The sequence below is a fragment of the Pelophylax lessonae genome, assembly GCF_965119305.1.
Source record: "Pelophylax lessonae genome assembly, chromosome: 3".
Taxonomy (NCBI): domain Eukaryota; kingdom Metazoa; phylum Chordata; class Amphibia; order Anura; family Ranidae; genus Pelophylax; species Pelophylax lessonae.
Genome location: NC_138770.1, coordinates 52940197 through 52968118, shown reverse-complemented (window position 1 = coordinate 52968118; position 27922 = coordinate 52940197). Strand labels below are relative to the sequence as shown.

At 46.9% G+C, this 27922-nt stretch overlaps 1 protein-coding gene across 3 annotated transcripts in view; it reads right to left on the bottom strand.

Moving 5' to 3' along the window:
- Nucleotides 1-27922, bottom strand: part of KIF13B (kinesin family member 13B) — a 518118-nt gene that overhangs the window by 255430 nt on the left and 234766 nt on the right. For all 3 annotated transcript variants that reach the window (XM_082248971.1, XM_082248973.1, XM_082248972.1), the window contains exons 13-14: nucleotides 23605-23739; nucleotides 1664-1794 (exon numbers count right to left, since the gene is read on the bottom strand). In XM_082248971.1, the coding sequence (XP_082105097.1) occupies nucleotides 1664-1794; nucleotides 23605-23739 (266 nt within the window). The remainder of the gene's footprint in view (nucleotides 1-1663; nucleotides 1795-23604; nucleotides 23740-27922) is intronic.

The following is a 27922-nucleotide window of genomic DNA, read 5'->3' as shown; positions in this document are numbered from 1 at the left end:
TAGAAAAGTCTACAAACAAGCTCCAACACCTCCTGCGGCTGCAGCAGAATGAGGATCACAGGCTTGAATAGACCGAGCATGCCTCATCTCAGCGTCTCCGTTCATCCTAATGAATAGAACGCATCGATTTAGCACTGGAATCCAATTTACCGCCACAGAGCTCGCTTACCTCCTGGTGCAGGGAAACCATTCCACCTGTTAGCAGCAGCATGCCAGAGCTAATGACAGCTATCGGGAGGTTATGAGGGTCCTCGAGTGTCTCCTGAAATCACCTAGGTCCACTTTTCCCATACAGCCCTCTAGTGCCAAGAAGAACAACTAAAAGGGAGGTACAGCGCCACCTGCTGCTAAAACAGCACAATAGCAGCCAGTGGGAGTGAAACTAAAAGAACTTCAAGTTCAACAATGCTGGAAGAGAAGTATGTGGAAAATCCAGGTTTCTCAGATAAAGACTTTGATAATGAAGAGTGCCCTACTGGTGAAAGGTTAACCCTGTAATTGTGGATAGGAAAATATAATGGGCAGCACAGTGGTTAAGAGGTTGAAACTTCTGCCTTGAACCAGGGTCGTTGGTTTGAATTCGAGTTCGACCAATATCGTTTTTTCATTGCCGATACCGATCGCGCATCGGCCGATATTTTCATACATTTAAAAAAAATTTTTTTTTTTTTTTTACTTGACAGGTACTCATGTGGAGGGATCTGGGGGTCTAAAAGACCCGAAACCCCTCCTCTGCACTTAAAAGCATTCAAAACGCCAAATTTGGCTGTTTTGAATGTTGTCATTTTTTTTTAATCTGGTGCCGAGTACCCGGAAGGGATGTCATGACACCACTTCCGGGTTTTTGGATGGAGACCCGATTAGAGCCAAATGCAGCTTTGATCGGATCTTCTCTTTGGCAGCCATGCAGGTTGGTTGCCCGAGTCTCCCGGTGGGACTGGAGACCTGGGCGAGCTGCAGAAGGCGGCGGGAAGGGGGGGGGGACATCCCCTCCTGCTCCTTGTAATGACAGCATAGCGGCTTCTCAGCCACATTGGTTGTCTTTACATGACAGCCGACCGTCGCCTCTATTGACGCCGGTACCGGGGTGATGTCTCTAGCTGCTGGCATCACTCCGGTACAGTATTATTGGTGATCAAAGGGTTAAATGTGACCCTAGGGGCGTGATTCTAACTGTGGGGGCCACGGCTTGTGAAGTCATCACAGAGACATGCGATCCTATATAGCAGGATTACATGACATCTGTGCTTACTTCAGGGAGAAGTACGGACGGCTGTGTTTACATCAGCCGTCCGTCCTTCTCTGTCAGCGGTGGGAGATCGCCGGTGTCAGGCGGCCATCAGAGCCGCCTGACACACGCACTGGCTTCCCTGCTGACAAGCGGGGGCGGGATCGGCCCCTAGCTCCTCCCAGGCGAGTGCCGTACATGTACGGGGCTTTGCCTGGGAGAGCCAGCCTTCCGCAGTACATCTGCGGTGGCTGGACGTAAAGTGGTTAAGGGCAAGGACTGGTGTGAATGTACAACATGTGTGTAAAGTGCTGTATAAATTGACAGGGCTATACAAGTACCTGTAATAAATAAATCCTTGTGTCCTGTACTGTGCGATTAAGATAAAAACTTGTAGATTTGGAGACTTAACCTTCTGGGCAATGGGAGGATTACCTGGTGTTCTTCATTGTGGTTAGGATGACTTGGCCTTCTGGGGTGATGTCTATGACGCAATGTTCGGGAAGGATCCCCATTCCACACAGCTGGATGTCCTGAGAGTCGTGAGACCCAACAAGCGTGTGATCCTGCAGGGAAGAGATGGAGCATGGCGGAACAATTAAACCTCTTATATGTGTAAAAGCATTACTATATTTATTATGCCTTCCTGAAATCCCCAATGACTCTGAAGTTATATATAGATGCCTGTAAGTATTGTCAAAGAATGCATTGGGCAACTATATACCTAAATTTGCATGCTATACACACACATATATATATATATATATACACACACACACACATATATACATATATATATATATACACACACATACACACACAGTTACATAGTAGTTGAGGTTGAATAGACATCAGTCCATCCAGTTCAACCTGTGCAAGTGTGTATGTGTCAGTGGCATGATCATTTCCTATAACCCTGAATGTTGTGATCTGTGAGATGCACATCCAAGAGTCTTTTAAAAGTACCCATACTCCCCGCAGATACCACCAATTGTGGAAGAGTTCCACATTCTCACAGACCTTACAGTGAAGAACCCCTTACGCAGCTTAACCGGTTGCCGACCGCAGCAAGTACATATACTGCGGCGGTCAGCCCCGGCCAGGCAAAGTGACGTACCGGTACGTCACTAGCCTGGGAGCCAATAGCGGGCGAGCGCGCGCCGCCGGAGGCGCGCTCCCGCCTCGGCTCGTCCACAGACACCACCGTGCGTGTGACCGGCGGACACGATGTCCGCCGGTCACTCGCGATCGTCCGCTGTGAATGGAGAAAGGCAGGCGGCTAGTGTAAACAAAGCCGCCTGTCATTCTTCCCTGTATAAAAGCACTGATTTAACGGTCCTGCTATGTAGGACCATAGATCTCTGCTTTTACACACACAGCCACATCCCTGCACAGTAAGAAGCACGCCCCTAGGGACACACATAGTCACTGCATCTCTAATAAAGTTAACCCCTTCCCTGCCAGTGTCATTTTTACAGTAACCGTGCATATGTATAGCACTGATTACTGTAGTAATGTCACTGGTAACCCCAAAAGTGTCAAAAATGTCAGTCAAGGGTCCGATCTGTCCGCCGCAATGTCGCAGTCCCGCGAAAAAAAAAAAAAATCGCAGATCGCCGCCATTACTCGTTAAAAAAAAAAAAAAAACAACAAAAATGGCAAAAATCTTTCCCTTAGTTAGTAAACGCAATAACTTTTGCGCAAACCAATCAAAATATGCTTATTGCGATTTTTTTTACCAAACAAAATTTTTAAAAATTTTGATTTTTACATTTTTTTTTGGGGAATTTCATATAAAAAAATGTAAAAAATATTGTTATTTTTGCAAAATTGTCGCTCTTTTTTTGTTTATAGCGCATGATCGAAAAAAAATCGCACAGGTGATCAAATACCACCAAAAGAAAGCTCTGTTTGTGGGAAAAAAGGACTTCAAATTAATTTAGGTACAGCGTCGCACGACCGCGCAATTGTCCATTAAAGTCACGCAGTGCCGAATCGCAAAATACCCCCTGGTCAGAAAGGGGGTAAAATCTTTCGGGGCTTAAGTGGTTAAGGTTAAACCGCCTCTCCTCTAATCTCATTGTGTGGCCACGTGTCCTCTTGCACTCCTTGAGACTGGGATCGCCAGCATAGGAACATTTGCAAGGTATTTGTAAATCGCTATCATGTCCCCCTTCAGGCGTCTCCTCTCCAAGAAAAATAAATTAAGCGTTAGTAATCGCTCCTTGTAATTAAGGTCCTCCAATCCCCTAATTAGTTTAGTTGCCCTTCTTTGGACTATCTCCAGTTCCAGATTATATATTTTAATAATAAACAAAATGTATATATATTTATTATATACACACACCTATATACTAGGGCAATAACCTCAGAAGACGTCATATATGACGAAACGCGCCAGGGCTAAGTTATCTGCAATCCACCATCATTCCAGTACATGCTGATTTTATGCTGACTTTAGTTGGAATCTTGTAATGCTGAATTTACTTGGAATCTTGTAAGTCTTTTTAATCCCCTTTTTTTAATAAAAATTGGCATCAAACAGTATTACACTATTTTTGCGTTATCTGTTTTCATATATGGATAAACATCCCTGGTGAGTACCCGCCATCTATTTCTAGGGCTTATCGTTACCCTATGAGCTATATCTTCGGGGACTACCGTTAAGTTGGGAATCCATGAATGATATCAAGCGTTGTTGACACATATGCTATATGGTATCTGGGTCCATACCGTCTGGTGAGCATATCCCTGTATCTATGGTGGTGGTGTTAATCGTGCATCTGGTCTGGTCACCTGTATGTGTTCACTCAATCGGATTACCCTCACTAACTGTAAAGGCTTCACCCTTCAACACTTGGGACTCATCATCATCGTTTATTATATTATTTTGTTTATATGTTGGTACACTGGTATCATTTGTATCATATTCACTTTGAGCGCTGCACTGTTTAATATATATGGGTGCACCTCATAAAATTAGATCAAAAAGTTAATTTATTTTAGTAATTTTATTCAAAAAGTGAAACTCATATTATATACAGTAGATTCATTACACACAGAGTGATATATTTCAAGCATTAATTTTGATCATTATGGCTTACAGCTAGTGAAAACTCAAAATTCAGTATCTCCGAATATTACATAAGACCAATAAAAAAAAAAAAAAGGAATTTGAATACAGAAATGTTGGCTTTCTGAAAAGTCTGTCCATGTACAGTATAGTATGCATTTAATACTTGGTCGTGGCTCCTTTTGCATGAATTACTGCATCAATGCGGCATGGCACGGAGGCGATCAGCCTGTGGCACTGCTGAGGTGTTATGGAAGTCCAGGTTGCTTTGATAGCGGCCTTCAGCTCATCTACATTGTTGGGCCTGGTGTCTCCCATCTTCCTCCTGACAATACCCCACAGACTCTCTATGGGGTTTAGGTCAGGCTTTGCTGGGCAATCATGCACAGTGATACAATGATCATGTGACCAGGTATCGGTCGTTTTGGCAGTGTGGGCAGTGCAAAGCCCTGCTGGAAAATGAAATCAGCATCTCCATAAAGCTGGTCAGCAGAGGGAAGCTTGAAATCCTCTAGAATTTCCTGGTAGAGGGCTGCGCTGACTTTGGACTTGATAAAACACAGTGGACCAACACCAGAAGCTGACATGGCCCACCCTTTGCAGCTATAACAGCTTCAACTCTTCTGGGAAGGCTGTCCACAAGGTTTAGGAGTGTGTCTATGGGAATGTTTGATCATTCTTCCAGAAGTGCATTTGTGAGGTCAGTCACTGATGTAGGACGAGAAGGCCTGGCTCTCAGTCTCCGCTCTAATTCAGCCCAAAGGTGTTCAATTGGGTTGAGGTCAGGACTCTGTGCAGGCCAGTCAAGTTCCTCCATCCCAAACTCATTCATCCATGTCTTTATGGACCTTGCTTTGTGCACTGGTGTGCATTCATGTTGTAACAGGAAGGAGCCATCCCCAAACTGTTCCCACAAAGTTAGGAGCATGAAATTGTCCAAAATGTCTTGGTATGGCCGCTAAGCAATTAAAACACTATATTGCCAAAAGTATTGGGACACCTGCCTTTAAGCTGCTGGGCGAATGTCCGCTTTAGCTCCATTCTTTAGGCACACAACCCATCCTACTCTAAACTTCAATTAGATTGACAGGTCTACTGTAACCTAGATATTCGATCGGCATCACCAACACATGGGCAGATATAGTCCCAAGACAAAAGTAAAGGCTCGTACACACTATAAGAAAATTGTTTTTTTTTTTTTTTGGAGTAAATCTGGCGAACATTTTCATCCAAAGAATTTTCGTACAAGTGTATAGAGCAGGGATTCCCAAACTACGGCCCTGCAGTTGTTCAGGAACTACAATTCCCATCATGCCTAGTCATGTATGTTAATATCAGAGTTTTACAATGCCTCATGGGATGTGTAGTTCTGCAACAGCTGCAGGGCCGTAGTTTGGGAATCCCTGGTATAGAGTGTACACAACTTTCGGCAGCCGACTCTGAATTTTCATACAAAAATTCTTCGAAGGTACAAACTCCAAGATGTTTCTCGTACGGAAAAAACGAATGATTTTCGTTTAATGTGTGCCGTTTTTGTAAGATTTTTGTAAACGAAAAATCAAAAAAGAAAGTGCGAATGATCAGAAATAACAAACAACTAAAAAAAAGCCTTTGTTCTACGAGAATTTTTGTACAAATTTTCGGTCATCGGTTTCCGATTTGCTGTGAAACAACGAGGAAAATCAGATGATTTTCTTATAGTGTGTACCCCATTTAATGCTCAGCCTTGATACAAGCAGTGCGCTTCTTCCTGGGAGGAGCTATGCAGATATTAAAATGGTTTTATTTATTTATTTCAGGTTCTTATATAGCGCTGTCAATTTACGCAGTGCTTTACATATACATTGCACATTCACATCAGTCCCTGCCCTCAAGGAGCTTACAATCTAAGGTCCCTAACTCACATACATACACAGTAGGGACAATTTCTTTTATACAGGATCCAATTAACCTACCAGCCTGTCTTTGGAGTGTGGGAGGAAACCGGAGTACCCGGAGGAAACCCACGCAGGCACAGGGAGAACATGCAAACTCCTGTCAGGTAGTGTTGCGGTTGGCATTCGAACCAGTGACCCTCTTGCTGCTAGGTGAAAGTGCCAACCACTGCACCACCAATGTCAGTCTGGAGGAGTGGGCATTCCTGGTTGGCTGTATTTGCATGCAGACCTCTCTAATAAACCTCCATGACTGAAAGAAGAGAAATCAAATGATTGAAAGAACTGAAATCAAATGAATGAAAGGGCCTGGCAAGGGACAGTCAGGCAGGGGAGGAGAAGGCTAGGATGTCCTCCAGCCAAGAAATAAGGTGGGCTATATCTGCAGCTTCTAATGCACTATGTGAGAAGCTCACAGTGTGCAGTGAAATCAGAGTAAGCCATTTCAGTACAAGAGAGGAGCCGATACAACTGTGCAAGACTGAAGGGAAGACCGGAGTTGAGCTTTAAATGTCAGCACTTTAGAAACATTTTAGGCCAGGTCAGTTGTGCATTGATGATCTGATGTTTGGACTGTAGGTTGGCATGTCTCCAGAAGCCTTTCTACACTCCGCTCCTTGATAAAACAGAAAGCTCTTGTTGTACAGGGGGGGGGGGGGGCACATTCTCCTTCCCAGGAGGCTCCGATTACTGAACAGAAGGAAAGATCCCAGTCCTACCCTCATCTGTATGTCCCTGACACAGCACAAAGGCTCAGCGGGTCAGGAAGAAGCTTCAATGCCTTTCTGCTGGCACTGCAGCCGCTGGACACGGGTGAGAGGCGCCAACGCTGAGCAATAGGCAGGGATGTTGTAGCGTAATCAGACAATCGGAAATTGTTACCTAGACCTCAGCAGTGAACTTTTTCCCCTCTTTACTTGAATCAAAAATGAAGCACAGGAAAAAGCGACAAAGAGCTTCGGTTGTTATTAACCACTTCTGGAACGGAAGGTTTTACCCCCTAATGACCAGGCCATTTTTTCCGATTTCGTACTGCGTTACTTTAACGGACAATTGCGCGGTCGTGTGACTCTGTACCTAAATAAAATGGAGGTCCTTTTTTCTCCCACAAATAGAGCTTTCTATTGGTGGTATTTGATCACCTCTGCGGTTTTTATTTTTTGCGCTATAAACAAAAAAACAGCGACAATTCTGAAAATAAAACAATATTTTTCACATTCTGCTGTAGAACATTCCCCAAAAAAATAATTAAAATCAAATTTTTCATCCTTTTAGGCCAATTTGTACTCTACTACATGTTTTTGGTTAAAAAAAAAAATAGCAATAAGTGTATTTTGATTAGTTTGCGCAAAAGTTTTCGCGTTTACAAACTAGGGGAAAGATTTAGGTAATTTCTATTTATTTATTTTTTACTAGTAATGGCGGCGATCTGCGATTTTTAGCGGGACTGCAATATTGCGGCGGACAGATTGGACCCCTAACTGAAATGTTTAACTCTTTAAGGGGAACCAGTGACATTACTACAGTAATCAGTGCTAAAAAATATACTCTGTTACTGTATTAATGATACTGGCAGGGAAGGGGGTTAATTTAGGGGGATCAAAGGGTTAAAGCGGTTGTAAACCTAAAAAAAAAAAAAAAACCTGCAAGGCAAAGGCATAATGAGCTAGTATGCATCGCATACTAGCTCATTATGAAATACTTACCTTAGAACGAAGCCCCGACACGGACCCCCGGACACCGCTGTGGGAACGGACATGATCCCTCGGCGTGTCTTCCGGGTTCGGTGGCTCCGGCGCTGTGAATGGCCGGAGCCGCGATGACGTCACTCACGCGCATGCGAGCAGGAGTGATTTTCCGGCAAGCTCCCGGCAAGGGGAGCTGAAGGTCCGCCGGACCTTCAGAGCGCATGCGCCACTCGCGTGAGCGGCTGCATGCACCGTGCCGGTTTAGGAGATATTATTTGTACCTACAGGTAAGCCTCATTATAGGCTTACCTGTAGTTAAAACTGGAAAATACTGCCGCTTTAAATGTAAGCATAGGGGAGTGTTTTCTAACTGTGGGGGGAGGGGCTTATGAAATGACCATAGAGACCTGTGATCCTATATAGAAGGATCACATGGGCTCTGTGATCATTTCAGAGAGAAGAACGGTCAGCTGTGTTTAAAACAGCTGACCTGTGTTCTCTCTCAGCGGGAAGCGATCGCGGGTGTCTGGCGGCAATCAGTTCCGTCGGTCCCGTGCATCAGCATCCCCGATGTCTAGTGGGGGTTGGCAACCCCCTACGTCGGTTTGAGCAGCTGCGAGCCAGCCTACCGCAGTAAGTGCCGGTTCACATTTGTGCGATCACAGATCGCATGTAATTCGGAGCGCTCTGCTCCTAAAATGACATGCGATCTCTGTGCGGTGCAAATTCAGCCATACAGTTTGTATGGCTGAATTCGCACCGCAATCGCACTAAAAGACGCACAGGACCCTTTTTTTGGTCCGCAGCAGAATCAGATTGCATGGTGGTTCACACTAGTGCGATCCGATTCTGTGCGAACTTTCAGATGCGATTTGATCTGGGGGTGTCATTAACCTTTAATTGACACCCCCAGCGTATCGCATATGGCAGTGTGAACTGCCAGGGGTGCGGATGCGATGTGGGAACACGATGTATATTCGCAGCGTTCCAGCATCGCACAAATGTGAACCGGCACTGAATCTGCAGCAGGCTGTCGGCAAGCAGTTAACCACTTACCGCATAGTAACGTACCGATACGTCGGTACACTTTGCGGGTTTATACCGGGATGATGCCTCTAGTTAGAGGCATCATCCCGGTATCGTGGTTTGAAGCCGACGGTCGGCTTTCCGTCGGTAACGACCGATGCGGCTCGGGAGCCGCTCGATCGTTACCCGGGGGGGCGGGAGGGGACGTCCCCCCCCCCTCCCGCCGCCTTCCGTGGCTTTGCCCAGGGCTCCCGTCCCACCGGGAGCCCCGAGCACCCAGCCGGCACGTCCGCCGGCTGGATGGAGTCCCGATGAATGCCGGAAACAACATCGATCGGGGCTCCGATGACGTAACCCGGAGGCGGCGTCCATGACGTCACTTCCGGGTTACTGTGCTGCAAAAGGCGGCAAATTTAAAAAACGGCTGTATGCAAAAATGCCGTTTCCGGCATTTTGCATACAGGGAAGTGTAGTGGAGGGGTCTAGGGTCTTTTAGACCCTCGATCCCTCCATAAATTGTACCGGTCACACATATTGCTGTCACAAGGGATGTTTACATTGCTTGTAACAGCAATAAAAGTGATCAGATTTTTTTTTTTTAAAAAAAACCTGTAATAAAGTTTAAAAAAAATAAAAAATAAATAGGAAAAAAAAAAAAAATTTCGCCGCCCCCATCACCGTTCGCTCGCGCACAAAAAAAACGTATACGCAAGTCGAGCCGCGAATGAAATCGCTGTTCAAACCCCACATGTGAGGTATCGCCGCGATCGCCAGAGCGTGCGCAATAATTTAAAAAAAAGAGCTACACTCTACCTCTAAACTGGTAACCGTTAAATAAATTTAAAGCGTCGCAGATTGAGATCTCTATTGACCGTAGTTTGTCGCCATCCCACGGGGGGGGGGGGGGGGGCGCAATTTTAAACCATAACATGTTGGGTATCTATTTACTCGGCGTGACATCTTTCACAATATACAAAAAAAATGGGCTAACTTTACTGTTTAGTATTTTTTAAATGCAGTGAAATGTGATTTTTCAATTTTTTTCCAAAAAAATGGCGTTTTAAAGACCGCTGCGCAAATACCGCTTGACAAAAAGTTTTGCAATGACCGACATTTTATTCTCCAGAGTCTTTGCTAAAAAATATATACATAATGTTTGGGGGTTCTAAGTAGTTTTCTAGGAAAAAATACTGGTTTTAACTTGTAAACAAAAAGTGTCCGAAATAGGGCTGGGGCTTAAGTGGTTAACCACTTTACCACCGGAGGATTTTGCTGTCTTCCGTCCAGGCCACTTTTTGCGATTCGGCGCTGTGCGACTTCAACTGACAATTGCGCGGTCGTGCGACGCCGTACCCAAACGAAATTTACGTCCTTTTTTTCCCACAAACAGAGCTTTCTTTTGGTGGTATTTGATCACCTGTGCGATTTACTTTTTGCGCTATAAACAAAAAAAGAGCGTTTATTTTGAAAAAATAATATTTTTAACATTTTTTTATATGAAATTCCCCCCAAAAAAGATGTAAAAATGGATTTTTGTAAAATCTTACCGTAAAATCCTTTTCTCTTAGCTCATTGACAGACGTAGTCCTCGGTGATACACCACCTTCGGGTTATGTTGCCTCCACAGGAGCAGGACTAGACAGGAAATTAAAAAGCTCTGGCCACACCCTAGGGGCAGTCCCAGAGGGTATATCCTCTCTCTCTCTGCCTCAGCAAATCAGTTATGTGAAAAAGCAGTCTTTAGAGATTTTAACCCAACCCAACTCAAAAACAGAGGGGCGGGGACTACGTCTGTCAATGAGCTAAGAGAAAAGGATTTTACGGTAAGATTTTACAAAAATCCATTTTTCTCTAGCGCTCATTGACAGACGTAGTCCTCGGTGATACAGCACCTTCGGGACGTCCCAGAGCAGTATCACAAATGAGGGGTGGGAAAATGGAAATCAAATCCCAATCTAGAAGGCCCAACCGGTGCCAACTAGAAGTTTACAATGCTCATCCTTAATGATGAGACTCAACAAAAAAGAGAAAATTTTTTTTTTTTTTTTTTTCAAACAGAAAAAAACCCTCGAGGTAGACCACCGGTCTCCTCAAATTGCGGCCTGCAAAACCTTGCGGCCAAATGAGGCATCCGCCGATGCCGTCACATCAATTTTATAGAATTTTGTAAAGGTATGTACCGATGACCAGGTGGCCGCCTTACATACCTGGACCACTGACGCCTGATGGCGAAAGGCCCAGGAAGTACTGAGCGCTCGAGTGGAGTGCGCCCTAACAGGGAACGGAGGACTCTGACCCTTAATAGAATAAGCCTGTACCACCGTTTGTCTAATCCATTTGGCAATGGTCGCGGCAGATGCAGGCAAACCCTTACTGGGGCCATCCATGATCACAAAAAGTGAATCCGTCTTACGGAATGATTCCGTAGCTTTCAGGTATACCCTGATTGCCCGAACCACATCCAAGGAATGCAACGCATGTTCCCGATGATGCTTGGGCTGAGGACACAAGGAAGGTAGTACAATATCTTCATTCAGATGAAAATCTGAAACCACCTTAGGAAGAAAAGATGGCTTAGGATGAAGTACTACCTTATCCCTATGAATCACTAGGTATGGGGACTGGCATGATAATGCAGCCAGTTCTGACACCCTGCGAGCAGAAGTAATAGCCACCAAGAAGGCCACCTTCTGGGATAAAGTAAGCAAGGGAATCTCCCTGATGTTTTCAAAGGGAGGTTTCTGTAGAACCGACAAAACCAAATTAAGATCCCAGGGCGGTAAGGGCGCGCGGACTGGAGGAGCCAGGTGCCGCACCCCCTGGATGAAATTCCGCACCAAGGACTTGGTAGCTAAAGGTTTCTGAAAGAAGATTGCTAATGCTGAAACTTGACCCTTGATGGTGCTCAAGGCTAGCTTCTGCTCAACCCCTTGTTGCAAAAAGGCCAATATTCGAGTCACCGAATAGGTAGGTGGAGGAAATCCTAAAGATTCGCACCACGCAATATAAGTCTTCCATGTGTGATAATAGACCTTGCTGGAAGTCGCTTTCCTTGCTTTAATAAGGGTAGGAATGACTGAAGCTGACAAACCTCTGTCCTTCAGTACTTGGGTCTCAATGGCCAGGCCATTAAACCCAGCGACTGTAAAGCATGATGGTAAATTGGTCCTTGAGACCACAGACACTCCCTGAGACGAAGTTCCCACGGAACGTCTGCGACTAGCATGTCCAAGTCGGCCAGGCCGGCTTGAGGAGGCCAGCCTAGAATTTCTAGGACCACTGGCGCTGATAGAATCTGAACCAGGCGTCCCTAGAGGTATCTGGCCCCGACCATCCGAGAAAGTCTGGTCGTTTTCTGTTCCCACACATTTATCAGATACCTGATTGTTATCAGGAAGGGTGATCTTTTCTGGTTGAACCTCAGGGACCGAAGTCACCCGACTAGAGGCTACTTGGCCTATCTGGTCAACCAGATCCGATTCCTGTGAGGTATAGGGACTAATCTTAGGAAAAGGTAAAGGAAAAGATCTATTCAGGGAACGGTAACTACCGCTTCCTGTAGTACTTAAATGTTGGAAGGGAAGAATCGCACCGGTAGTAGTGGTTGAAGCTCGATCTAATGTCCTGAATACCGGTGAAAACGTCCCCCCACCCTGAAACCGGGTGGGGGCGCACCTTCAGGCTGTGTACTCCTTTGCTTCGGGTTTGGCTGGGTTGGTCCTCGGCTTGTCCGACCAGCCCTTCTTGAACCCTCCTGGAGGAGTCTTGCCTTTCCCGCTAGTACCAGCCGGGCGCCCTTTATGGGCGGTAAAGAAAGGTCCTCGCTTGTTGCGAGGTCCCTTAGCTTTAGCAGCCTGTGGCAAAAAAGTGCTCTTGCCCCCAGTGGCATCCTTGATGATTTCATCTAGGTTGGCCCCAAATAGACGATTCCCCTGAAAAGGGAGATTTGTCAAGGTCTTTTTGGAACCTAGGTCAGCTGACCAGCATTTTAACCACAGCACACGTCTGAGGATCACCGCTGACATAGATGCATGCCCTAATAAGGGAGTAGTGTCCAAGGCTGCGTCACAGATAAACTGTAGCCCTTGTATAATCTGTTCCATCAAATCAGATGTCTCCTGGGGAATATCTTTTCCCCTAAGGTCTTGGCGTACCATTTTCACCCATTCCGTAAGTGTCTGGGAAACTAGACCAATAACAATTACTGGTCTAAATGCTGACCCTATCAGAGAGAAGATGGTGCGGGACTCTGCTTCCATCTTTCGATCCACCGGATCCTTAAAGGACGAAGTGTCCTCCACTGGGATAACCGTGGCTTTATTCAGCCTGGAAATAGGTGGATCCACCACTGGTGGTACCGTCCATTTCTTAATGATGGATTCCTCAAACGGATAGCGTCTAGCAATACGCTTGGAAATAGTAAAGGTACGTTTAGAATGCTCCCATTCTCCTTTAATCTGATTACCGAAACATTTGGGTACAGGAAAAACCTTCACCGTTTTGATGGGCTTATTAGTACCAAAAGGAATCTCTGTTTCAGTTGCCTCTGCCGGTAAAGCCTCAAGTTTTAAGGTTTCCTGCACTGCCACAACTAGTGCGTCCACCAATGCTTCTTCCTGAATTATAGCAGGAGAAGAAGCGTCCTCCTCACTGTCTGAGGGGGCTTTACCTGGGATAACAGCCTTTGCAGAGGAACCTGAAACTGCAGTGACCATCTCTGAATCAGAGTCAGAGGTGTCAGATAGTATAGGGGTAGGCGGGGGTCGCTTCCTTGACCCCCGTCCCTGACAGGCCGCCTCCACCCGAGCCACCATAGACTCCAAAATTGCTGTAAATGACTCTACACTCTGTGCACCGGCGGGTCCCGTGGCCCCCTCGAGGGAAACAGGTGGGGGAATATGTGTGGCAGGGTCCATGATAATTCCAGTCACTTCCTGGATAATATAATTCAAAAATAAAAAACTTTTTTTTTTTTTTTTTTTTCAGACCCCCAGCGCCACAAAAAGCCCCTTAGTGTTACCTGCTAGGGATCCCTATCGATCGAGAGAGAGAGAGAGAGAGAGATAGACCCCCAGGCTCACCACTTGATGCTCAGAGTTTAACTGCAACAGGTTACAGCGCTGTCTTGACAAACAGGAAGTCTTTTGGCTGGCTGCCCAGGTAGAAAGGAGGCGGCTCCGCCCCTCTGCACGCCTTCCGGCGCCTCCCCTAGCTCCACGAGGTGTTTGGATCACCTCAAACATGGCCGCCCCCATGCTGGAGACACGAGGCTACGCCAAAATGGCGGCTCGTGCGATCCAGCAAAAAAAATGGCGGCGGCCTGTACTGAATAGCGGTGTGCTGCAGGGCACACAACACTCTCTCTGCATGGGGATTTGGCGTGGTTGGCGGTACCGGCCCTGGCGGACCGCATGGCCATTCGGGAGGCCTGCTAATAGCTGGAGATCTGATTAGGAAGGCAGTCTACATGTCCGTGGCTTCTGACTGGTAGGTAGCTTATTCTTATCACCGTAAGATTCCCAGAATGCCACAGATTATAATCTTTTTAACATGTATACAATTAGATTGTTAGCTCCCAAACCAAGCCTCCTGGCTTTTTGCACATAAAATCACACTCAAAGTAGGAGGATCTGTGTCATTTATAGGATAGAGAGGGACTCTATCTTACCATACAGAGAGGGGCCCGCGTTCACCACAAGACCCGTCAGGGGGAAAAGGGGGAACATACTACTCACCATACCGGAACCAGGCGGGCACCAACTCCTGACAGTACCCCTCTCCACCGGGGCGGGAGGGCTGTCGACCGATCTGGACGCCGTGACTCATGGTCTTTGGCGTTTCAGCGAGACGTTTAACTCGCGGGGTCAGTCCTTTAATGGGACTTTGTCGCGGCCGACCCAGCGTGGAGCTATGGCCTGCACGCGCTCGTAGGCTGAACTGGGGTGACCACCGGATCTCAACATCCAGCCCGTCGCCCAGTTCAGCTTTCTTGCTTGAAGATCTCACAGGAACACTGGAGAAAAAAAGCTGTCTAAAAAATCTTTTTAAGAAAAAAATCTTGCCAGGACCTAAGATCCCAGCAAGGTATCTAGGTCCTTACTCCTAACTAGACAGAAAATAACTGATTTGCTGAGGCAGAGAGAGAGAGGATATACCCTCTGGGACTGCCCCTAGGGTGTGGCCAGAGCTTTTTAATTTCCTGTCTAGTCCTGCTCCTGTGGAGGCAACATAACCCGAAGGTGGTGTATCACCGAGGACTACGTCTGTCAATGAGCGCTAGAGAAAAAACAATTTTTTTTTAAATTTTTGGCCAATTTGTTTTATGCTACATATGTTTGGTAAAAAAAATCGCAATAAGCGTATTTTGATTGGTTTGCGCAAAAGTTATTGCGTTTACTAACAAAGGGAAAGATTTCTGTCATTTTTGGTGTTTTTTTTTAACGCGTAATGGCGGCGATATGCGATTTTTTTTGCGGGACTGCGACATTGCGGCGGACAGACCGGACCCCTGACTGACATTTTTGACACTTTTGGGGGTACCAGTGACATTACTGCAGTAATCAGTGCTATAAATATGCACTGTTACTGTAAAAATGACACTGGCAGGGAAGGGGTTAATTTTATTGGAGAGGGAGGGGTTAATGTATGCCTGGTGCTTACTGACGTGTAGGGGGGGAGGTGACTGTGTGAGTCATGGACAGATCGGATGTCCAGCTATGCTGAACAGTCCGATCTGTCACTCCCTGTCACTATGGAGATCCGCCCGCTGTGTTTACACACAGCGGGCGGATCTCCAGACTCGATCCCCGACGATCGGGTAAGAGCAGCGGCGATCGCCGCTGCTCCTCCCCTGGCCCGACTCCCGCTGTGAATGAAAACAGCGGGAGCGAGCCTCCGGCGGCGCGCAAGCGCCGCCCAGAAGGGGGAGTGTCCAATCACGTTAATACTACGTGGCTGGACGATAACGAACCACTCTGCCGCAGTAGTATTACTGTGAGCGGTTGTAGAGTGGTTAAAAAAATGGATTTTTGTAAGAACTTACCGTAAAATCCTTTTCTCTTAAGCTCATTGACAGACGTAGTCTTCTTGATTCTCAAGAGCTGGGTTATGTTGTCTCCGCAGGAGTAGGACTAGGCAGAATGACAAAACGTTCTGGCTCCACCCTAGGGGCAGTCCCTGAGGGTATATCCTCCCTCTCTCTGCTACAGGGAATCAGTTCTGTTTAAAGCAGTACAGAGAATTTAACCCAACCCAACTCAATGATAGAGGGGCGGGTACTACGTCTGTCAATGAGCTTAAGAGAAAAGGATTTTACGGTAAGTTCTTACAAAAATCCATTTTTCTCTATCGCTCATTGACAGACGTAGTCTTCTTGATTCTCAAGAGCTGGGACATCCAGAAGCAGTGCCACAAATGAGGGGTGGGATTGACAAAATCAAATCCAATCTAGAAGGCCCAACCGGTGCCAAACTAGAAATTTTAAAGGCTCATTATAAACAAAGAATGAGGCTAAAGAAAAAATTTTCCAACGGAAAAAAACCCTCGAGGTAGACCACTGGTCTCCTCAAATTGCGGCCTGCAAAACCTTGCGGCCAAATGAGGCATCAGACGATGCCATTACATCAACTTTATAATGTTTAGAGAAGGTATGCACCGACGACCAGGTAGCCGCCTTGCACACCTGGACCACTGACGCCTGATGGCGAAAGGCCCATGACGCACTAAGTGCCCGAGTGGAGTGCGCCTTAACAGGGAACGGGGGCTCCCGACCCTTGATAGAATAAGCCTGCACTACCGTCTGTCTGATCCATCTGGAAATGGTCACGGCAGATGCAGGCAACCCCTTTTTGGGTCCATCTGGGATCACAAAAAGTGAATCCGTCTTGCGAAACGAGTCTGTCGTTTTCAAGTATACCCTGATCGCCCGGACCACATCCAAGGAGTGCAAAGCAAATTCCCGAGGATGACTGGGCTTAGGACACAGGGAAGGTAATACAATTTCTTCATTCAGATGAAATTCTGAAACCACTTTTGGTAGGAAGGATGGATTCGGACGAAGAACCACCTTATCTCTATGAACCACCAGATATGGTGAACGACAAGATAATGCGGCCAGTTCTGACACCCTGCGTGCAGAAGTAATAGCCACCAAGAAGGCCACCTTCTGGGACAACGTGGGTAGAGGAATCTCCCTAATATCTTCAAAGGGAGGTTTCTGAAGAACCGACAACACTAAATTAAGATCCCAGGGGGGTAACGGCGCGTGCACTGGCGGAGCCAGATGTCGCACCCCCTGGATGAAATTCCGCACCAAGGAATGAGTAGCCAAAGGCTTCTGAAAGAAGATGGCTAAAGCTGAGACCTGACCCTTGATAGTACTCAAGGCCAGTTTCTGCTCAACCCCTTGTTGCAGAAAAGCCAATATTCGACTAATCGAATAAGACCGAGGACGGAACCCCAAAGGTTCACACCATGCAATGTAGGACTTCCATGTGCGATGATAAATCTTTCTGGAAGTCGCTTTCCTTGCTTCAACTAGAGTAGGAATAACTGAAGCTGACAAACCTTTGTCCTTCAGCACCTGGGTCTCAATAGCCAGGCCGTTAAAGCCAGCGATCGTAAAGCAGGATGGAAGATCGGTCCCTGAGACAGTAGATCCTCCCTGAGAGGAAGTCTCCACGGGACGTCCGCCACCAGTCTGACCATGTCGGCGTACCAAGCTCGACGAGGCCAGTCCGGAGCTACCAGGATTACTGGGATTCCTTCCTCCTCTACCCTGCGAAGAAGTCTTGGCAGTAACGCGAGAGGAGGGAAGGCATATATTAGCTGGTATTGCCCCCACGGGGCGATCAGTGCGTCTGCGGTTTCTGCTAGAGGATCGCGGGAGCGAGCCACGAATCTCTGAACTTTCCTGTTGAATCGTGATGCCAACAGATCCACATCCGGGGTGCCCCACCGTAGGCACAACTGGTGGAAAACGTCTGGATGGAGGGACCATTCCCCCTGATCCAGGGTCTGACGGCTGAGATAATCTGCCTGCCAATTCTCCACCCCCGGAATGAACACCGCAGAGATTGCTGGAACAAATCGTTCCGCCCAGCGAAGAATGTAAGCCACTTCTTTGGCCGCTCGGACACTCTTGGTGCCCCCCTGATGATTGACATAAGCCACGGCCGTGGCATTGTCCGACTGGATCCGAACCGGGCTGCCCTGGAGCTGCTCGGTCCAGTGAATCAGACAAAGTCTGATCGCTCTCAGTTCCAATACATTTATCGGTAACCTGGATTCTTCCGGGGACCAAAGTCCCTGGACAGATAACTGACCAAGAATTCCTCCAAATCCGGATAGACTGGCATCCGTGGTCACTATCGTCCAATATATTGGCAGAAATGACTTTCCCTGGCTGAGCATTGGAGACCGAAGCCACCAAACCAGAGACTCTCTGGTCTGTTTGCTCAATCGTATCAGATTGTCCAGGGATTCCGGATTCCGATTCCATCTGAGAAGAATCTCTTGCTGAAGAATTCGGGTATGGGACTGGGCAAATGGGACTGCTTCGAATGAAGCCACCATCAACCCCAGAACCCTCATGCACGTCCGAAGGGAAGACCAGCTGTTGGACAGTAACAACTGGACTGCTGATTGAATCTTTCGAAGTTTCCCTACCGGAAGGAAAACTCTCGTCCTGACTGTGTCTAGAATTAGACCCAGATATTCGAGTCTCTGGGTGGGAACCAGAAATGACTTTTGCTGGTTCACCAGCCACCCGAATTCCTGTAAAGAAATCATAGTAATTTCTATGTTTTGTAGCAAGGTCTGAGGAGACTCTGCATGAAGCAGAAGATCGTCTAGGTAACCTAGAATCGATATACCTCTTTGGCGCAGAAGTGCCAACATTGGGGCCAACACCTTTGTGAAGACCCGCGGAGCCGTGGCGAGACCGAAAGGTAACGCCACAAACTGATAGTGGTTCTCCTCTACGGAAAAGCGTAGAAAACGCTGATGTCCTGCGAAAATGGGAATGTGAAGATAGGCGTCCTTGATATCTATGGACGCTAGGACATCCCCTGGATGCAGGAAGGCTGCTACCGTGCGAATGGACTCCATTCTGAATCTTCTTATGTTGACGAAAGAATTGAGTGCTCTTAAGTCCAGAATTGGACGCACTTTGCCCTCTTTCCTGGGTATTGTAAACAGGTTTGAATAAAACCCTTGAAACCGCCTAAAAAATGTCTTTTTCTCAAAGAAAAAAAGTCTTGCCAGGACCAAAAGATCCCAGCAAGGAACTTAGGTCCTTACTCCTGACTAGACAGAAAAAAACTGATTCCCTGTAGCAGAGAGAGGGAGGATATACCCTCAGGGACTGCCCCTAGGGTGGAGCCAGAACGTTTTGTCATTCTGCCTAGTCCTACTCCTGCGGAGACAACATAACCCAGCTCTTGAGAATCAAGAAGACTACGTCTGTCAATGAGCGATAGAGAAAACATGATGACATGACGCAAATGGTATTGGAAAATATTCCAGCAATAAGAATTTAATTGCTGAACAATGTTATTTAAAGCAGTGTTAGTCAACCTAGCAAAAATATAGAGTCTCAAGCGTGGCCCCTGACACGCGCTGCACAACAGCTTTGTTTTCATTAATTTGTACTGCTATCCCAGTTTTTCTCAATCGTTTTTCAGCCAAGGCACCCTAAAAAATCATGAACAATCTCAAGACACCCGATTCTAAAATGTAAAAAACTATTCAAATAGCTTTACATAATGCAGCAACATCCACACGTAAGACACTCAACGTTAGAGATTATTTATTCTTCCCAAGCAAATACACTTTTGCACACTGGTACTGACTAGTATTCCAATGTTTCTCTTCTCCCTCAATTTCTCTCCATCAGTCAGCTAATGTCACCCCAGTGGTGAGGGAGAGGGGTGCAGGAAGGTCAAACAATGATGCTGTAAAGGCAACACACATCCTCATTATTAACTGATGATGTCATTGGTTGTTCGGATGCCCGTGTCTAGAAAGTCGTATTAGTGTATAATGAGAACCCATGGCTTTGTGTAACTAAAAGGCAGGCTTCATCCACCTGAATTTTGCCAAGGCACCCCTGAAGAATCCTCAAGGCACCCTAGTTGTAAAAGGCTGTGGTATACCACATGGTAAAATGGATGTCTTTCCACACCTAAATGATCTTAACCACTTAACCCGGAGGATTTGGCTGCTCAAAGACCAGGGCCTATTTTGCGATTCGGCACTGCGTGACTTTGACAATTGCGCGGTCGTGCGACGCTGTACCTAAACAAATTTGACGTCCTTTTTTTCCCACAAACAGAGCTTTCTTTTGGTGGTATTTGATCATCTGTGCGATTTTTTGATCACGCGCTATAAACAAAAAAAGAGCGTCAATTTTGCAAAAATAACAATATTTTTTACTTTTTTTTATATGAAATTCCCCAAAAAAAAAAATATGTAAAAATCAAAATTTTTTAACATTTTCAGCTAATTTGTTTTATGCTACCTAGGTTTGGTAAAAAGCGTATTTTTATTGGTTTGCGCAAAAGTTATCGCGTTTACTAACAAAGGGAAAGATTTTTGTAATTTTTGTTGTTTTTTTTTTTTAACGCATAATGGCGGCGATCTGCGATTTTTTTTGCAGGACTGCGACATTGCGGCGGACAGATCGGACCCTTGACTGACATTTTTGGGGTTACCAGTGACATTTCTACAGTAATCAGTGCTATATATATGCACTGTTACTGTAAAAATACACTGGTAGTGAAGGGGTTAACTTTATTTGAGAGGGAGGGGCTGTGTGTGTCCCTAGGGGCGTGATTCTTACTGTGATTGGCTGTGGCTTGAGCTGTAGGAACAATGATCGACGGTCCTACATTGTAGAACCGTGTGATCAGTGTTTCTACACAGGGGAGAATGACAGGCGGCTTGTTTACATAAGCCGCCTGACTTTCTCCCTCTCCCTTTGACGATCGCCGAGTGACCGGTGGACATCGGGTATCCGCCGGTCACACGCGCGGGGGGGGGGTCCGGGAGCGCGCCTCCGGTGGCGTGCGCTCGCTCCCCAGAGCCTCACAGGCTAGCGACGTAGACCTACGTCGCTCTGCCTGTGAGGGGCTGACTGCCGCAGTAAATATACTGTGAGCAGTCGGCAAGCGGTTAAAGGCTCAAGGTTTTTTTAAATCTTAAGGTGATACTAAAGCCTTTTTTTTTTCCTTAAACAGACATGTTATACTCTCCTTGCTCTGTGTAATGGTTGTGAGCAGAGCAGCCCAGATCCTCCTCTTCTCGGGTCCCTCACTGCCACTCCTCCCTCCTGCTGGGTGCTCCCGACCCGTGTCTGTGCACACACGGAGCCGCGTGATTGGCTCACTGGCTGTGATTGACAGAAAAAGCTGCCAAAAGCCAATCAAGAGTGCGAGTCCCCAGAGAGGCATGGCTCTCATGGACATCGATGGATCGGGAGGGGGCTCAGGTAAGTAATTAGGGGGGGGGGGAGGGGCTGGTGCATGAAGGTAAAAAACTTTGTGCCTTTACAACCACTTTAACTACTTCACGCCTAAGGGTAAAGCAAATCTAAATGCCTAAGCAAAATTTTGCAACTTTGACATGTGTTAGTAAATTTGTACATATCACAACTTCTTTGTGCATCCAGGTAATTTATACCGCCGTTTTTTCAGGACAAAACGTGTTTTCATTTGGTGATGAATGGTAACAGATATCTCCTGTTTTTTTTTTTTTTTGTCATCATCATCGGAAAACTGGCCCAAAATATTAAATAAAAATAAAATCTTTTTTTTTTTTTAACCTCCCTGGCAGTCTGATAATGTCCAGATTTCTGTGCTATAAGCGGTACATTGTTTTGCATGGAAATCTGTTTTATATTTTAAAACTCCCCTTCCCCTGCAACCCCCCGCCGTCCTCCCATGGGCTGATGCCGGCACCTGTCTTCCGGTTCCCTTCCCTGCGAGCGTTGTGATGCAGGGGGGTGGAACCCGCGGCAATTTCAAAAATGTAAAAACACCAAATGAGATGATACAAAGCTGTGATCCTTACGGATTACACTGTATCATCCCATTTCACCACAGGATTTCACCTGGTGACTTTTTCAGTGCCCTGCCTGAGCTTTTCCAGGTCTTTGTGCCTGGAAAATAGAGAACGACCATAGCGTTCTTTTTGCGCAAAAGCGCTTTTAGATGAACTAGAAAACAGCGACAGCGAAACTGAGTTACTTGAAGAACTGAGCGATAGCGATTCCTGGGAAAATTCGTCATCAGGTACGGAAAGTGACGACAGCCACGATTCTGAGGTCTCTTTCTGGCACATAGCTTGTGGAATTTGGGAAGTATAACAAATGATTCTTCAGAATTTCCAACGGAGCGATGTGCCAGAAAGAGACCTCAGAATCGTCGCTGTCGTCACTTTCCGTACCTGATGACAAGTTTTCCCAGGAATCGCTATCGCTCAGTTCTTCAAGTAACTCCGTTTCGCTGTCGCTGTTTTCCAGTTCGTCTAAAAGCACTTTTGCGCAAAAAGAACGCTTTTTGGAAGCCATGGTCGTTCTCCATTTTCCAGGCACAAAGAACTGGAATAGCACAGGCAGGGCACTGGAAAAGTCACCAGGTGACATCCTGTGGTGAAATGGCATGATACAGTGTAATCCCTTAGGATCACAGCTTTGTATCATCTCATTTGTGTATTTACATTTTTGAATTTGCCGCCGGTTCCACCCCCCCTGCATCGCAACGCTCGCAGGGAAGGGAACCGGAAGACAGGTGCCGGCATCGGCCGAGCACACAGAGGGAGGACGGCGGGGGATCGCAGGGAAGGGATCCCGGAAGACAGGTGCCGGCATCGGCCGAGCACACAGAGGGAGGACGGCGGGGGATCGCAGGGAAGGGATCCCGGAAGACAGGTGCCGGCATCGGCCGAGCACACAGAGGGAGGACGGCGGGGGATCGCAGGGAAGGGAACCAGAAGACAGGTGCCGGCATCAGCCCGAGCACACAGAGGGAGGACGGCGGGGGATCGCAGGGAAGGGAACCGGAAGACAGGTGCTGGCATCGGCCGAGCACACAGAGGGAGGACGGCGGGGGATCGCAGGGAAGGGAACCGGAAGACAGGTGCCGGCATCGGCCGAGCACACAGAGGGAGGACGGCGGGGGATCGCAGGGAAGGGAACCGGAAGACAGGTGCCAGCATCGGCCGAGCACACAGAGGGAGGACGGCGGGGGATCGCAGGGAAGGGAACCGTTGTAGCAGAGGATTTTGTGAGATTATGCCATCTGCATTTCGGCAATGGCTCTGGACCTTCCGCTGAGTATAGCAGTAGATCAAAAACAGCTCCACACGCGTTTGAGCCTTGGAGGTGGTTAGTGGAAATATAGGGATTTTAGGCAGGAGGAGCCCCATTGCCTAGAGAAATGACTGGATGGAAAACTGAAGTTTTGGACAGGTAAGCCCATGTTCTCCTATATTCCCCTCTACAAGGCTTCAGGTTCATTTTTACCTGCAGTGCACCTTTACATCTCACTTCTGTATTTTATTTTATGCAAAACATTTCTACTGCCTCCAGGCCAACAATAAACATCTACTGAGCACCAGAACTACCCCATATCGCTGCGATTTCCATTATTGACTCACCTTAAGGTAGTAAACCAGAAGCTCGTTTAGGGCCGGGTCTGCATTTAAATTAACTAAAAAGCACTTGTTGTCTCCGACTTTAATCCCTGAGGACTGGAGTGATATGCCAAGGCTCTCAAGCTGCTTCTGGCGCTCCTAGAAGAAAAGACAAAATAGAACATGAGCAAACATACAATCCACACACCAACAATCGGCAAAATGCTGCAGAGAAACTTCAAACTTCACTGATAACCAGCAGAAAGCCCTTTAACACTATTACGGATTAAAGTGAACTGGATAGAACAGATTTATAGGGGCTGCCACTGTTGTCCGATTCCTCTGAGGAAGCCACGCTGTGGCGTAATGAATAAGGGGCAGGAGCCGGTGGCGTAACGTGTAAGGAGCAGGAGTGGTGATGTAAGTGGGAGGAGTTATGAGTCACGTAGAAGAGTACGGTCTGTGGTAGGAGTACATACACGGTCCCGAGGGGATATCGGCAGTAGTTCCTTTTACAAATTCACACAAGCTGCGGCCTTCTTTATTATACATTATATTATTGTAGTGCACGCTTATTGTGAGTGTTTTTATTCTGCACTTTTTAAATAAAATGATTGTTTTACGGAAAACACTGACGTTTTATCATATATTTTTAGTACTGGTCTTTGGAAGTGGATGTTAATGTGAGGGGTCATCTATTGCACAAGCACAGTGGACCCCATATATTCCCTTAAAGCAGGGGTGGGGAACCTACAGTTCGGGGGCCGTATGCGGCCCCCGAAGTCATCTGGTCCGGCCCCCCATGCAGCTGAGTCTGTGTCTCTCAGCTGATCTGTCAGAATGGAGCCGATGCTTCCTGTATAGTTCCTGCTCTGTTATGACAGTCTGAGTGAGTCACAGGTGGAGTGATATCAAATGCACTCCGCCTGTGACCAATACAGGAAACATCACCTCTTCCAGCCAGAGCCAGCAGTACCAGCCAGAGCCAGCAGTACCAGCCAGAACCAGCAGTACCAGCCAGAGCCAGCAGTACTCACAGCAGTACCATCCAGAACCAGCAGTACCCACAGCGGTACCAGCCAGAACCAGCAGTACCCACAGCGGCACCAGCCAGAGTCCACAGTACCTACAGCAGTACCAGCCAGCAGTACCTACAGCACAGTACCAGCCAGCAGTACCAGCCTGAGCCAGCAGTACCCACAGCAATACCAGCCAGCAGTACCAGCCTGAGCCAGCAGTACCCACAGCAATACCAGCCAGCAGTACCTACAGCACAGTACCAGCTTGAGTCAGAAGTACCCACAGCAGTACCAGCCTGAGCCAGCAGTACCAGCCAGCAGTACCCACAGCAGTATGAGCCTGAGCCAGCAGTACCAGCCAGCAGTACTCACAGCACAGTACAAGCCAGCAGTACCAGCCTGAGCCAGCAGTACCAGCCAGCTGTACCCACCAGCAGTACCAGCCAGCTATACCCACCAGCAGTACCCGCCAGCAGTTCTTTTCAAAACTTACCACCACAAAAATGTCGACTGCGCTCCAGACTGACCGACGCAAACCTGGAAAACCTATTGCGAGTAGCAACATCATCAATACCAGCTAACATCACACACCTCACCAAAGAGAAGCAGTTGCAGCCATCACATTAGGGGTGAGTTAATTAAATGTTTGACCAAATATAACAGGCTAATTTTTAAGGTGATCATTTTGTACGGCCCCCGAATTATTTTATAAATACCCAAATGGCCCTTGGCAGAAAAAAGGTTCCCCACTCCTGCCTTAAAGGGACAGGCACATTGTAAATTAATTTTAGGTAGGCCAACTTCATGAGGTGAGCTGCTAGTGGTGGCGCATTAGGAGTCACGAGAGGTGGGCATTACACATACAAGTGGTTAACATGTGGAATAAAGAGCACAGTTTGAACGTTTCACGGGGTGTACATATAATATTCCCTATAGACATTTCATTATTATTTGGGACTTTTTGCACATTTTATGCTTTTTTGGATATTCATCATTGTGTGATAATTTCTGTATACATTGTATAAATATATAATTTATGCTGGTGTAGCGCAGGATCTAGTATATATATATATATATGCCACTGTTGCCCTGTTTCCTAAATCATCTTCCGGCAAAATGACATGTTGTATTCCTAAAACCACCACCAAGAACAGAGAATAAAGCTATACATCCTCCCTAGCACATAGAGGTTCTCCAGGAAATCCTGCTGAATAGCACCCTGCCTAACCATGACCTCAAGCAAAGGACTAAGAAAACTCCTGATCCCCCTGAGCAAGAACCTGGCATCTGGGCAGAACACCTATGACAACTTACCCGAGCAGAGCCAGAACAAAAAGAGGAACCCAAAGAACCCTCCTCAAGAGGTTGCAGATCTGTCAAGGGTAGAGCACCTAACCCAGAGTGGACGAGTATCATTGAAGTACACAATGCATACTCTGTTCACAGCAGAGGATTACACCAGCAGGAGGCTAACGCGTTTCATTGCTGATACCACAGAGAGGACCAATGCCCCCCACAGATGTTCTCTTCTGGCTATGCAAAATCTGTGGTGCACCTACTGTAGATGTGTGTGAACGTCTCTGCTCCGAGATTATCCATTTCCTTAATGAAGACATAGTAAGCAAGCCTGGAACTCCCACCAGAGTGCAGTACAGGAACCCCATTACCTTCCCAACTGAGAGAAGGGCTCCCACTCCTTCTCAAAGAAGTGTCCAAACCAGGACATATGTCCAAATGAGGAGCCCCCAATCTGGAGGAACTACTTATTCTATTTTAGACAAACTGACAGGTTCTCTTGAAAGCCCAAACCCCAACCATCTCCTACTTACTTTCACTGCACTCCCCTGCCCTTCCGTTCTTCTGTCAGTGCCTTAAATCTCCACCCTGTGTAAGCTCAGTGGTTGACCTGTTCCACCATTATCATAGTGTTGGGGTCTGGCAACTGGGTGCTCAGGCTAGAGCACTGTAATCTTCATGGCTTTTATAGACCACCAGAAAAGTAGGGAAGGGTGGACAAGGGGAATACCTTTCCAAAATAACCTGTCATTTTGCCCAGTGTAACTGGAATCCTGGTGCTAACAAATGTACATGGGTTATTCAATGAAAACCCATACTATGGAATGCACACTGAACTTTTTTCACACAAAAATAACCCTCCCCCCCTCCATTCTTGGCATTACTGAGATGCCAGAACTATTTGTCTCGAAAGCTGGAGTGACGTAACATCACTTATTCTGTATTCAGACAAAACCCTGACATTCTTCGGCTGTCACTCGACATTTGCTTCCTGGTCTGTGTAGGTTGCTACTGAACTGCAGTGGGGACCCAACACAAAACAGAGTTCTCCTGTAAGCACTGGCATGCGGGGGATTGGTGGGGCAAAGCTGAAGATTGGGGAGGAACTCTATGAAAAAAAAGTGAAAGGGGAGAAGCTGGACACCTCTAATCGAAAAAAAAAAAAAAAAGATCATTGCAAATTAGTACTTTGTGATCGTATTCTAGCTAATGAACACTTTGACAGGTGCAAGTTTTATGACTGTCTGGTGGGTCACAGCTCAAGAATGAAGGTCTGATGAAAAGCACATATAGCAGGCAAAAATGGGATTTTTGTCTTACCGTAAAATCCATTTCTCTGATGTTCAGTTGCAGGCACAGCTCCTGATATTCTTAACCATTGGGTTATACTGCCCCATACAGGAGTAGAATACTAGGCATAAAAAAAGCTAGACTACGCATTTTGGGGTATATTTCCACTCTCCGCTATAGGCACTCTGTTTTGTTACAAGTAGTGTCAGAAGAAATCTAACTCCACAGAGTTTGAATTGCTTCCTGCAGTTTCTGGAGTTTTTCCAGAGGAAGGAACACTCTGGCTAAGGAAGAGTCCAGAGAATCAGACCCAGATAGTCCAGATTTGTGGACAGAACCAGAGCAGACTTATGAAGGTTCTGAATCCAACCAAACTCCCTCAGAGTTCGCAGAGTTATCTCCAAGTTGTCCACCAGAGCAGGCAGACTCCGCTCGCAGCAGAAGATCATCCAGGTACCCCGGTACTGCGATCCCCGCTGACGCAACAATGCCAGCACCAGGGCCAACACTTTTGTGAAGACCTGAGGTGAGACCAAAGGGTAACGCCACCAACTGATAATGCTCCTATCCCACGGCAAAGCGGAGGAAGCGTGGTGTCCAACACATATTGGAATGTGAAGGTAAGCATCCTCGATGTCGATAGAAGCAAGAAGATACCCCTGATGCACGGCTACCACTACCGTGCGAATGCACTCCATTCGGAACTTCACCCCTTGGCTCAGCAAGTCTTGCACTGG